The sequence below is a fragment of the Corvus cornix genome, chromosome 3, assembly GCF_000738735.6.
Source record: "Corvus cornix cornix isolate S_Up_H32 chromosome 3, ASM73873v5, whole genome shotgun sequence".
NCBI lineage: Eukaryota > Metazoa > Chordata > Aves > Passeriformes > Corvidae > Corvus > Corvus cornix.
The window spans coordinates 60,862,403-60,876,884 of NC_047056.1; the positions used below are offsets into that span (position 1 = coordinate 60,862,403).

Below are 14,482 nucleotides of genomic sequence, written 5' to 3' on the forward strand. Positions count from 1 at the left end.
CCCTAAAACTAAAAACCCTAACAATGTCTGTAGTTTTCTTCATAATTTCCTTGGGTTTTTTGCTTTTTTTTTCTTTTCCCCCTATCCTAGGGCTGCAGACATTTACTGTATGTTAGGTAATCAAGGGCAAAAGAGAACAAAAAGGCTATAATAGTTTGAGGTTTTATTAAACCCAAGCACATGGAGGTTTACCTGGAGTATATTTAACATATTCATAGGCTTTGTCTTTTTTCTTTTGAAAAGAATATGCTTCCTGCAGGAAGAAAAATTTAGGAGCTTTTGACTTTTTTCCATTAGCCTTTATTTTTTCCTTTCTTGCAAATTACAAAAAAGAAATACAAGTAGAGGACTTTCTCAAATTGTCACAGGGGAGACACTCTCCAAAGAACAAAATAGGCATAAATACTATTGGGTGTGAAATAATTCTGTGAATTAATATCGATGGTTTTGAACTTCTCTTCGCAGCCTGCTTCCAGTTGCAAGCCTATTTCTCTGTTTTAGTGCCTGTTCATTGCCTGCAGTCTCTCATAAATGTTGCGTAAAACATAATCAGGGACTATGTTACACAGTCATTATCAAAAGACAAAAAGGTCACGGAGTCTCGAGCTTTAGGATAAGGCACATAAGTGCCTGGACCCTCCATTTCATGTAGTTGACATTGCCATGAAGTGAAGAAAACCCATTCTTCTAATTTTATGGGGAAGACTTCTTTTCAGCTGATCTTTTTCTGTGAATCTATTTAAGCATCTTCACATTATGCTCTACCAAAAGGGGATGTATATAGTCAGGTTTTTTCTCCCCCACCAGCAAACCACAAAATTGAATCTACTTCTGTACTTTTAAATCTAGTTGCATATGAAATTTGTAATGTTCTGAACTATTTTTTTCCCACCTGAAGCTGAAAGTCCTAGTAACTGAAGGAGCACATTCACAGGCAGAGAAATTACCACAGTATGTCCCTAAAATGGAGATGGTTTGATGGTTAGTTCTTGTTTGGAGGAAAGCGGATTTGCAGGAGCTGAAGACCAGCCTGCTGAAAATTACAAGTTTCACACTTCAAATACAAACCCGTTTTTCAGGAAGCAAGGAAGTGAGAGAAAATAATTTGATTGGGAAACTGCTCTGTCACATTGGTACCTTACAGAAGGCAAATTTTATTTTATTTAAGGATTTTTTTTTTAATCTTAGCATGAGTTCTTACCTTCAGTTAACTGCTGGATGATAAGAGAGCTTGGTTTTCAGTAGGGGATAAAAACTAAGACTTTTCACAATCAATTAGTTAAAGAATTCATTTATTCTGAAATGATCTGTCCTTGCCACTGAACTAGGGCATCAAGTTTAGTGCTTATCAAAATAAATAAAAGACAGTGAAATCTATGAGGTATATACAGCTGTGTTTAATAACATGGCTCAGGGAAAGTCTAGTAGCTCTTATTCCATAGCCGTGTAGATGCCCTTTAGCAAGTTCATGAATTTAATGACGAATAGGCATCAAAATCTTCCTGAAAGACTGATCCTAAAGCTGAACTGTTTGCATGAACTGGATCAAAGCTTAGGAGGCAGTGCCATTTAGCTGTTTCATAGTCTGTTGTTTCCATTTTGTGTAGGAGAGAATTGGATTGACCTTTTACATCAGGAATAACATTAGAAGCTATTAACTGGCAAATAGATAGAAGGCACTTCAGAGAAGAAAAGCTAAATGAGAGGATTGAGTTTGATTTGGAGAAATCTAAACTACATTCAAGTAGGAAAAATTAACACTTGAGCTTCTTGGGAGAAAGAGAACATATAACTCTTAAAGATTGTACATTTGCAAGAATGAAGAAGATTCTTCTGGGAATTACTGAAAGAACAATGAAACAAAATCACTGTCAAACCACAAGAAAAAATTTCAAGAAAAATGTTACTGATGAGTTGTGTGCCTTTTGTAATGGCTCTAACTGCCAGAGGAACTAAAGACGACATACTGGAGCATGGTGAAATAATAGGGAGTGAAAGGAATATTTAAGAACGATGGGTATTTGTCCAGGCATAAATGATGACTTTGGATACTTCTTACATTTTTTTGCAGCATCATCCAAAGTTGAAATTCACCCTTTCTGTCTTGTAAGAAGAAACAATGAACTTCTGCTCTTTCATGTTAAGTTTTTCTTTCTCCATTGCCCCAAATATGTTGGTTTGGTTTTGTTTATTTTTTAAAATTTTCTTGAATTTTTCTTTTTTAACCGTTTTGGTATTTAATGGAGTAACTCACTTGCAACTGACTTTCTTCTTGTAAAACCTTAGTGGAAACAGAACACAGAGTAGTGTTTTTTCTTCCTTGTTTTCAAGGGAAATAGGTGTACGTAGCATTTTACATCTGCTTGTGCCTGACCTTGCTAGGCCAGTAACAACGGGGGAAAAAAAATCACAGAGCCTGGCTCTACTGGGATTTAATAACACACTTAGTACTAACACTAACTGCTGCTCTTTACCTTTCTGGCATTTGTGGTGTGTTGACCTTGGCTAGCCCCTCACCCTGCCCTTTTTTGGTCCTTTCCTCAGCAGCACAAGGGGGAAAATAGGGTGGGCAAGCTCATGGGTTGAGAAAACGACAGGGAGATCACATATTTTGTAAATCATCAGTTACTGTCACAGACAAAAACAGATTCACCTTGGGGGAAAACTAACCCCAGGCACAGGGGGATTGGAACTGGGGGCTGCAGTCAATCCATTGCACTTGGTGTCTGCTGCTCCTTCCTTCTCACCCTATGTCCCTGCTCCAGCCTGTAGCACCACCGTGAATAGTGAGCTGTAACATTTGCTCTAATCTCTCACTGAAAATCTCAAACAATTAGTTAATCTCAGGAATTAATGAGATTGTGAGCAGTTCCATTGTTTATACTTTGCATTTCTGCCAAGTCCAGTAATATCTTAAGATATCATGAAGATTTTACAATAATATAATTATTAATAATTAATATTATGGTATTGCAAGCATATATAAATGAGGCAAAACTACTAACTCTTTCAAACATATTGTATTTCTTTACAAGTAAAGAATGACTTTCTTATGAAAGGTGTAAGAAAGTATTTTGTATGTTTTCCAAAGATATCATTTTGCTGTATAGTTTGCTCTGGCATTGGCTTCTGATTTTCTTGGAGTAGGTAGATGACTGAGAAAGGAGCAGAATTCTGTACAGTTGCATAATACAGCTGCTTAAGTTTAAAAAAAGGAGGAGAAGGAAAGTAGTTTTTAAGATGCTGAACAGATGCCTTGGCTTTGTGATAAATGGTCTATGAGTGCTGTCTGGAGCATTTCATGAAGTGCTGTAGGACTAACATGTAGATAGATGTATGCAAATTCATTGCTAAGTATTTTTAAATGATGAAAAATGAGACTGAGAAAGTGGAGTACTATAAAATATGTTGATATGCTAAAAAATGTATGTTGAAGCTTCCAAAGGCTATAGCAGATTCCCCTACTTTAGAAACAAGATCTTTAAATACTTCTAGTTTATTTGTTATAATTTGAATTTGATTTTCTTTTCCTTCCAGTGGTTTTAAGAGAAGTTGGGAGAAACATTTTAAAAATCTGCAAAGGTTGATTCTGCAAAGGTTATATTCTGTTTCTTCCTTTCCCCCCCAGACTGACTTCAGAAAATGTTGGCGGGTTTATCTTCTTCTGTATCTTAGCTTTAGAAATATTAGAAGTAAATGGGGATTTTTTAGTGGTTTTTTTTTTTTTTTTGGGGTGGTTTTTTTTTTGGTAGGAAAGACTTGAGTTGCTTTTTGTGTATTGCTTTAAAATATTTGCAAAACACAAGTAAGAAAGGCAAAGAGGCAATTTAGATGTCCATGGATAATCAGTGCTAACAGTGTGGGAAGCAATCTGTCATTTTTCACCGACCCTTTTCAGTTTTCTAACTCTTATGTAGAAGGAAAAAACCCCAAATTACTGATGTACAGCCTCCCCCTGCCACATTCATAGTATTTAGTAACAAAACTTTTGAAAATCTTATTGTCTAGTCTGATGATCAGGTGCTTGTAAGAACATATATATTACTAAAATAGAGATTACAAACTAGCATATTACTAAGTTTATTCTAGAGGCAGGGGGCATAAAAATTACACACCAGTGGATGTGGTTTACAAACACTTTCTCAGGCAATCATCAACTGATTCTAGACCATAATCTTTAAAGATTTAAAGTAACAGCAAATCTAAATAATATAATATGATTCTTTTGTGTCTTTATAAATGGGTATTAATGATGAAGAAATAATCAGGAGTTGCTATTTTACCAAATTCTCTAACAAAAAATAAATAAAATAATGGATTCTGTATATAATTCTTAATATGAACTACTTGCTTATGTTACATTATAGTAATTTTCTTTAAACCCTTTCTTTAAGATGACTACTAAAAATATAGATTTCAATGCACTGTGCTTTAATAAGAGCAGCTTTCCTTCTAAAATATTTCTTTCTCACTTTTTTTCCTAAATTTTTTAGCACAGACTTGCTTTACAGGCTAGTAAAGATGCTAAATTAGCCCCTCACACAGATGATTTAATTCCATGTACATAAATTTTCATCTTTTCCTGAGCAACAGCTTGTGAACAATTTTCAGAATGCCTAATACAACTGTTTAGGACATACTAGAACACAATAGTTCCTTGTTGTCTAAAACTCAAAGGATAACATTTGACGTACAAAATGGTAATAATTTATATGACTATACTTCAGAGAAGATTTTTTACCAGTATTCATGCACATACTCCCAGGACTTCTGCAAGACTACTCATTTGGGCAAATGCTCACATATCCATTACTTTTTTAACTTTAGGTTAAATTTTTTCTCTATTTTTGATGGATTTAACCTGAACTTTCCTCACGAGGAAAGGCTCTTTATTGTGATGCCCTTTAGGACTGAAAAGAAAAGGAAAATCCATCAACAGGAAGGTTCTGGAATCATTAAGCAGATATGAAGGTAAATTTTGGTTAAGAAATTTTCCTGTAGCAATGATTTAGATCATATGTTGAATTGGATTTTCTCACTTGGTTGGAAAGTTTGGCCTGGCATGCCCTATCTAGCAAGTTTTTTTCTCTGAGGTTCATTAACCAGGTAGTGCCTGGTATGGAGCTGTCCCTCTTGAAGAAATGGATCAGCTCTGGGCTAGGTTAGATGGCAGCCTGTCTTTACCATCCATTCTGAAGGACAGCAGGACAGACTGATTCATCATTATTGCCTGTATAACCCGCTGAAACATATGATTTCCTCTTTCTGCCTTTGTAGCTAGACAGGCACAGCCTGTTTTACTTTGTGTATATTTGTAACACACATTTACAAGGTGGACACTCTTCTAGCTATAGAAACTTCTGTTATCCCCTTAAATCCGTTGGAAAATGGAGGAGCAAACAAAACTTTTCCAAACAAGTTCAGCTTGGTGTCCTAAGTCAGCTATTTCCACTGCTAATATATCTCAGATTCGAGTCTGCCTCTTTTTTGGGGGGTAGAAAAAGGTGTGATAAAGCTGCATTGAGGAATGTGAACCTTATTTTTCGTTTTATTTTCAGAAAATCTGCAGAGCAAGGTGAGAGTATTTTGGCCTCAATGACCTCAGAATAATGATTATGCTTTTCTTCTCTTGTTATTTTTTCCCCTGTCCATCTGTGATACTATTTCCAATTATCTGATCCTAAAACGAGAGAAAAGTTTGTAGGTGGAGGCATCTAGATAGGTACTCAGAGGTATGTGATATCTTCTGTAGATACTGCTTCAGTCATGTTTTAAGCCATTTTATAGCTTGCTGGATTTCATTTTGATGTTTCTGGGATAAGAAAACCTATGCATTTCATCATTTTTCACAGTGAATAATCAGTTTCTTAGTATTTATCTTTTTCCTTACTACCACCTTTATTTTCCCTCTTTCCCCCTCTCCCCTCCCTTAGGATCATATATGATAGTGATTTCCTCAGACCATGACCCTGGAGAAAAGACTCGACTTCAGCTTCCAACAATGAAAGAAAACGATACTCACTGCATCGATTTCAGCTACCTTCTGTACAGCAAGAATGGAGGAAACCCAGGCACTTTGAATATCCTCGTTAGGGTGAACAAAGGACCACTGGCTAATCCCATCTGGAATGTCACTGGCTCCACTGGCAAAGACTGGCTTCGAGCAGAGTTGGCTGTCAGCACTTTCTGGCCGAATGAGTATCAGGTAAACTTGCCATAAATTCACGCCACTTTATAATATTTACTGCAAGGTCCTATTCACTTTGTGTTGTTTTAGTCTGTTCTGATGGAGTATTCCCCCAATGTCCTGAAATGAAGTGTTCCATTCAGTATAAATAATTATGTGGGAATGGATATTTTTTATAGCGGGTGAATGTTCATAGTTATCTATTACTGTATAATAGGAAAAAAAAATAGCTGGAAAAAAGCCTTGTTAAAAGAAATGGTAAGGTTGAAGTCCAGGAGCATCAAAAATTATAAACTCCCAGAAATAAATTGCCTGTGCAACTGTAATTTGTACTTGTCGTCCCTCCTCTTTTGTATATGCCTGTGTTACCATGTCTAATTACATGACTGTAAACTATGGTTTTTTCCACATGACATTTGCTTCATTTGCTGTGCAGGCAGAATGGTGCTCACCTAATGAGCAGCTGTTCAGGATGTGGTTTTTTCCCTGTTTGTTTGCTATGGGACAAAACCACCCGCAGTGTAGACCTGTTGTTTGGAGGGAAAATTTGTTTTGTTATTACTAGATGCTGTTATTTGATTTGTTTGATTAACCTAAGAAAGTACCTGCAGCTGTTTTACTCAGTGGGTATTTGATGTGAAGGATAAATCTCATACATGGGCATTTTTGTTCTGGCGTGTAGGTGTGGGAAGAGTTGGATTACATGTGCTCATCTGAGTTGTTACACCATGAGGTGTTACACCACAATGTGCTTACAGGCCCCTATCTAAATATTCTTCATCAGTGCTCTTTCAAAGAGTTTGGATCTCCAGAGTAGTTATTAAATGACAGAAAGTGGCTGCTTTATTAATGGTTTTGTTGAATAGTGGTACTGTAGGATTGCTTCTTAAAAGTGCCTTTATCTAAAGTTTGTTGCAATTGCCCACTATCAAAATAACATCCATGAATAAGCTTCAGTGCAAGCAGCCTTACTTATACAGTGAAAATTATGTAACTTACTATCATTTTATGGGATTTTTTGGGGGTTTTGTTTCCGTGGTTTTAATGATTTTATTTATAAAGAAATTTCGTCTATAAAGAAATTTTATTGATAAAGAAATTTCAGTGGCATTGAAACTGGGTAAAATTTGATTTAAAGGTCTGAAGCCTGGTTCCAGAAAACTTGGCTTTTGAAGAGGTGTTTTATTAACCCTTTTTATGTTGCTAGAAAGTACCATTTGGTGTCCTTAAACAAACCTCGGGAGCCTTTTATAACAGTACAGTAGTGATCAAGTATAGCAGCATTATATGCAGTAAATCAGTTTTCTGCTCACAGATGGCCAGGCTTGACAATGAGATTGGTGGTTGGAGCCTTATCTTAGCAACACGGCCATTTTTCACTTACGTTACAGCCTCCACATTATCTCTCCACAGACTCTGCTTAAATTCATTCTTTCCTTTGCTTGGTCGTCCAACAGAATATTGAAATCATGTGTAACCCAGTTTATTTTTAAATTAAAAATAAGCCTGGAGTAGAACTGGAGGACTGTTAATGCAACCTGCTGTGATTTGTGTCCAACTTGCACAATTGCTTTTATGAACAGGAGGGGAAATCTGCATGCTATCTGTGCACAACTGCTTGTTTGCACGAACAGGGTTGGTATTTTTGTGGTTTTGGTTCTTTCAACTCTCAAGGTTCAGGTTCAACATTGCTCTTGGTAGATTTTAGTTTGTTTGTTTGTTTCTAGTTTGTTCCTTAGTTTTGAGTTGAGTTATGCTTTGGAATGGAAATATTTTTTTCATTTTGCTTGTTAGAGTTCCATGCTGTACAGTTGTACCTTGTGATTTTGGCACTTTTATCTACCTGTTGGTCAGTGAGTTTAGCTAGTACTGAGGAAAATAAGCACTGGTTTCTATAACAAGATGGAAGTGGTTCTTTACTAATCTGGGAATTGGATCCCTGCCTGTACAAGCAAGGTCACTGCTAAAGATCACTGCTGAGCACAATTGTTTGCATGTACTTTGTTACAATCAGGTCAACTTCACTGCCCTTTCCTTCACTTTTAAGTGAAGGAGGAGAGTAGAGATTATCAGGGGCTGAATAGCACAGGTTCACTCTAAGGAAGTCTCATGTGGTGACTTGGAATTTAGCAGCCTGGCCAAGTTAGTTGTAGTAACAGTGCTGCACCTTGGCTAATTAGCTCCTAAAGAGCATTTCTGTCCTCTGCTGTGCTCTGTTGAAGCTTCATTGCCTGCTGCTCAAACTAGCACAGTGTTTTTACATGTCACTCTAGTATAAAAAAGAAATTAGTCTTATGCATTTTTGGATGGATTTAACACCTCCTTTTACTCACAGGAATATATTTTTTAAAAAAATCAAATTCCTTAACTTTCTTTAACTATATTCTGCTGGGCAATTATTTATATATTTATTTTCTGACAAACACAGTACAGTTTATTATAGTAGCTTTACTGGATAAAACTTTTTACCTAGTTTTGTACCCTGTCTCTGCTGGCAGATAGGAGTGGAAGTTTGTAGAAGAGTTCAGGAACAGGACAAACTCATACCTCCCCCAGAACACACTTCCAGCCTTGAACATATATGTGTTTCAAGAACTTTGAGTTAAGAACATAAGTGGTGCTTTTCTGTATTCCTGTTAGTACTTTTTTTTTTTTTTTTTTTTTTTGGCAATGATTTAAGCTTCTAGTGTTTACAATATATATGACAAGGAATTCCAATGTTAATTCCATGTTAGGACTATTCCTGGGGGTTTCTCCAAGCCTGGGGCCTGTAATTCTTCACTTGTCGTATTTTGCACTCGCGGAGTTTCAGAAGTCCTGTAATGATCTGTCTTCTGTCTCCTGCTAGCAAGACATCTGCAGCTTCTATTCTGCTTGTTTAACATGAGGATGAACTCTTGAAGAAAAGGGCTTGATTAGAGAATCCCTTGGGATCAAGTTGATTTCATTTTGGTCCTTGCTGGTTCTGGAATCTTTTTTTTGTCACCCTGTTGGATATATGCCACATTTGACCTGACTCAAGTTTGCTTCAAAGGAAAAATATTTTGTGATTTTTATTGTTTAAACTTTGTAACTGACTAGGAGTTTTGTCACTTTGTTTTCTTTGTTGGTTATTACTGTAATTAATTTATTTTGGTTGAGATGTTTATTCCTGTCTGGATGAGTTGTTTTGTCTAGTGCTTCTGTTCAGTTCCCCAAGTTCTCTCCTCCTTTGCACAGTAGGGATTATCCCACTGCTGAGGCCTTTCTGCTTCTGCCACAGTCATTTTTCCACTTCCCTTGCTACCTATGTCATTCCTTTTTACTTTGATTTTGTTTGTTTGTGGTTTGTTAGTTTTTTTGTACGCAGTCTCCCAAAAGTCTCTGTTTTGCAAATTTGTTTTGCTTCCACAGGATCACGTCTGTGCTCGGTCACATATGAGGTCCATTTTGCAATGTGAACCATGGGCTTTCCATTTTTGGTTTTACAAACCTGATGTTTATATCAGAAACTGGTAAAGAAACTCTTGACTTGGAACCATAAATTTCAAACTTGTAAAAAACTAATTACTTTGTTTCTTTATGGTTCTTTAAAAATTCACTATACAGTAATGGCGTTCTGCAGTTTAGCAAACATGCTGGCTGGGATACTGACTTCATAGGCGTGATGTTGCACCTGGAAGTATAGCTAGCAAAGTAAAAATACTGAACTGCACTGAGCAAAAGGTCTTTTATCAGCTCAAAAATACTGCAGGAAAACTCTGGAAAGCCAAATAATTCTCTTGCAGGATTGTGAATCCTGATTTGGATAATTAATTTGTTCTTTATTATAGTACTGATGATTTATAGGATTTGCAAAAGTTTAAATTGCTCAAAGATCTTGGAAAATTACTTTCCTTCATCATCTTGAAAGGTCTCAAAACTGTAATAGAAGTATAACGGGGAATGGTAGACTGAAGATTAAGTAATGGTGTGTACTGTTGGGCCATATGCCACATAAGGTAGGAAACAGATTTCTTGTGAAATATGAGAATTTTTCCCTTTTGGATATCAGATCACTATTCCAAACTCGTAGACATGTGAGACTGTAAACAAGCTGTATGCAGAAAAGTTTGGGAAGACAGGGAGTTAGAAGAGATTTAGTCATTAATTATAGCTAAGGAAGGAAAGCCACAAGTGAAATGGAAAGCACCTGCGTGAACTGCATAGAACTGAGTTATAGGCTAACTTTAGAAGAAACCCACCCTCCCAAACTCCAACTTCCTATTTATAAGGCAAATGTCCTTTTTTATATATGGACTTTAACCTTGAGATACTCTCTAACATCAAGAAAATACAAAAATCATTAAAAAAAAAAATCAGCAACATTCTAAAAGACTGATGTATTCATAGGCCTTTATTTAAAATATTTTGGAACACAGAAAATTACTGATAATAATACCAAAGACAAACTTTATAAATAAACTTGGAGCTAGTGTAACTTTTTTGACTAGGTAGGAAAAAATAATGTAATGCAGAAAGCGCTTTATTTGAAAATTTTGAGCAACACTGATAAGCAGCCAGCCAGTTACTGTTACAGCTCTCTGTGTAAGTCTTGGATGTTGAGTTGCAAGACAGTGAAAATTGTCTGATGGAAATCTCAGCATGAGGAGGAGTTCAGGGGCAGAGGAGAGCAGTCTGTAACCATGTGTGAGAGGCAGTGCTGAAATACGCTAAGTTATCTGGCTTGGGAAAAGACCTAATTTAGACAAATATGATAGAGTTCTGCAAAACCCTCACTAATATAAAGGAGACTCCACTTGCAGTTCAAGAATTACGGGCCTTTTTGGTCTGGTGGGTAAACCAGACGGAAAAAAGTGAATGGAGGTTGGTCACACTGCAGGCTTTAGACCCATGAATGTGCCTGACAGCAATAGCTGTTGTGGATGCCCAGCCCCTTCCACCCCTCAAGAGTATGTGTGCTTAGCTTTTTCTCTGGATTCCTAAATGTAATTTATATTTTTTATTCTGTGGTTGTTTAAATCAGTTTGGTCATATTTTGTGTAAGTTTTTGCCTGGCTGTAGAAATAAAAGCTATCTTTGTCTGCCACTACTATTCCTACACCCATTTCTCTTGGCTCTTTTCCTCTGGGGTAACATAATATTTTAGACGTTTCTAAATTGAAATTTAAAATTAAGCCTTTTAAATTCTTCCAGTTTCTAAGGGTGCTCAGAAATAAAATATGAATTAGAACATTTTTGGAGGGGTGGTTGGTTTCATTCTAGCAGAGATATAAAAATTGTTTCCTAAAATATGTTAGTAAAATATGGGTTAGCTGTATAATTAAAGAAATCTAAGATAGTAGTTAATAAACTGAGAGATTTTTTTTTTCCTAAACTTGGAATAGCTCTTGTTTGTAGGTAGTATAAATCACTGAATTGTTCCTTGTATAGGTGCATCATTCTTTATCATTCCTTTTGAGGAATAACTCCCTTGAGAATACTTTGTGTCTTTTAAGAATTTAAGGTGATTGTCAATAAACTATTTTTTTCTAGTTCATTAATGCACAATGAAATGGCTTATACATTTGTTTGTCTCCTTTGTTTTCCTTCTTTCTTTTATAGTTTTCACCAAATGAAAGCACTTTTAACTGCCTCACTGCTTACCACTATCTCTAATGTTTGAAAATATCTCCAAAGAGGAATGATGTTGCTTTCTCATCAGAAATTTTCTAAACCCCTAAGTGTTCTCCTGACTATTACTTGCTAGGCAGCACTTAATCAGAAAACTTCTTCTTTATACAGTTAATTGAAGAGTTACTCAGAGGGAGACTTTTTAAATAATGAACTTTCTTATTGCTTTTCCAAGCCTTGCTAGTACAAAAACAACAGCAGCTTTTTTAACTGCTAGGATAAACATGAATACATGCAAGCAAATCTGTCACATTTCTGTCTCATTTCTTCCAAGATATTTATTGATTTGGTGAGGACAAAAAAAGGCGTAATTTCCAATAGAGTGATTACCAGAACCATTTTAATAATTTAGTTCTGCAGATCACAAAGCACTCACAGCCCTCAAAGGACTTGTACAAATACTGACTCATTCCAGTATTCAAACTGGGAAATCATAGTGCAGGGAGTGAAAGTGAGCATTGCCCAAACAAGCCTCATCACAGCTGAAGTGCCAGCATCTAGGTTTTCAATAACACCATAAGTATTGGAGACTTCTTGGAAACTCCTTATTTTTTCTTAGAAATGACCAGCAGGCTTTGACTGTTAGTTCAGGTCTGTGGCGTTGTTTCAGCAGGGTATGTTCTGCAGGCCAGCCACAACGTGCTTTCTTTCTGTCTAGAATTAGCTCATTTATGAGCACAGGAGCTTCCTGAGGGACAAGGGAATGACGGTAGTGGGAAAGCACATAAATAATGATAATATATGCTGTTGGCCTCTCCCCCACCTATTGTGTTGTCTCCTCCTGCCCACCACATTTTTTTTTTTTTATTTAGGAACTTTAAAATTGCCTTAAGGAGATGTATGTAATAGCTTTCCTAGCTTGGTGGGTTTGATTTTTGTTAGCCTATCAAAATAGATGAGACCTAATTTATTTTGGGGTCTGCTGCATTAAAAAAGGGCTAAGCTGATAAATTAGTATCAAAGAATTTTTACAATTAAAAATAGCAGAAATTATTGTTAATCAAGTGAAATGTGTCAGCCGTGTCTAAGTCACTGATCCAAGCTGTACTTCACCATTGCAAGCAGAGATGGCTCTGCCTCCACAAAACACCTAAAACTCCATTCCAGCAGGGGTGTAGAAGAAACTACTTTGGATAGGCTAAGGAACTGTGGAATCTGAGCAATTGCTTCTGTTACTCTATTCTTAGTCCTGAGTTGAAAAAAAATTGAATTTACAGAATTCTGAAGCTAAAGAGTTTATGTGCTGAAAAAAGAAACGTTAGCAGCTTACTGCCTCCCTTTTCCTTTGTTTAAAATTTTCAGTAGTCTTTTCCACTGCTTTTCTTTGTTATATTAAAATTTGTGTGTAGGTTTCTTTTGTTCTACTGTGCTCTGGGTTTCCTGTGCTATATGTATGATCTGAACTGAAAGGAGAGTAGAAATATTATACTTGGAGTACTGAAGTATTGTAAGGAATTGCATGGCTCTACATACAAGACTCTTCAATTCTCTTTCCATCAAATAATGCAGTGCCAATGAGGCTGATGAAGATTTTGACCTTTTTTCACCGTTCATGCAAAATAGTGATTATCTTCAGGGTGCAGTGATGAAAATTTAGTAGATGCTTGATGTTTTCCAAGGCAGTGAAAGATTTGGATGTTAGTATTACCTTGATAATTACCTAAAAATCTTAAGTGGAACACTACTGGTTGTAAACTCATGAGGGCTTACTTTGAGATAAATACATAATACTTTTAGCCAGTGCCTCATTTCTGGGGAGATATATGTGACTTTAACCTCAGCACTCTTCCAGGAAACATTCCTCGCATCTGCAAGGTGGTATGCAAATTTTGTTTTAACCTTGATTACCAAGATTATGAAAAGCCTGTAGCATTCTCCTCCCTATCGTACTGCAAGCACTGTCAGGCAGTGAAGTGGAAAACACACTATTGCTAATCAGCCATCTTGGAGTGCCTGATTAATTTTTTTCAGAAATACAAGATTGACTTAAATCATCATGTGTAAATAAAGAAGTTCTGGATATGGTTCCTTTTGTCGAGATCATTCTTTTTTAGGATTTTAGTCTGTAGTTGAAAAGCATAATTACTTGTTACATAAGAAGCTCAGATTTTGAAATATTTTTATCAGCTTCTGCAAGATCATATCCCTTTCTAAGAAAAATTGTGAATATCACACTATGAAGGAGCTGCAATGATATACTCTTCCACTTGGCTCTTTTATTCACATGAAAAGTGAAATGAATGAAAGGGGATTATGGCAGAAATCAGTGATATATGCTTGAAGTAGATGGTTAAAAGAAAGCAGAAACTGATAATACTTTCATTTCATTATATGGGTTCTGAAAAGATTGAGTAATGAATTGTGCTCTGCTAGGGGTTTCCAGTCTACCCCTAAGTGAAAGAGAATAAAAGAAAAAATATAATAGTGCAGTATTGAATCATTATCAAAAAGTTCACTAAAATCTCTGCACTTCAAAATTGGAAACCAATCAGTCTCCAAATTCATGGGCCTTGAAGTATCAGGGTTTTCAGTTTAAAAGTCTGAACTCATCAATTCAACACTGATAAGATACTGTGTTAGGTAATTTTTGCTATGAAGCATTGTATGCTGTCCGACGTCTGGATTTTGCCTGACCACCCCCAA

At 36.2% G+C, this 14,482-nt stretch overlaps 1 protein-coding gene across 17 annotated transcripts in view; it reads left to right on the plus strand.

Annotated features, from left to right (window-relative positions):
- PTPRK (protein tyrosine phosphatase receptor type K) overlaps positions 1-14,482 on the plus strand; it is a 387,506-nt gene that overhangs the window by 123,582 nt on the left and 249,442 nt on the right. For all 17 annotated transcript variants that reach the window (XM_039568293.1, XM_039568298.1, XM_039568297.1 and 14 more), the window contains exon 3: positions 5,934-6,205. In XM_039568293.1, coding sequence (XP_039424227.1) covers positions 5,934-6,205 — 272 coding nt within the window. The remainder of the gene's footprint in view (positions 1-5,933; positions 6,206-14,482) is intronic.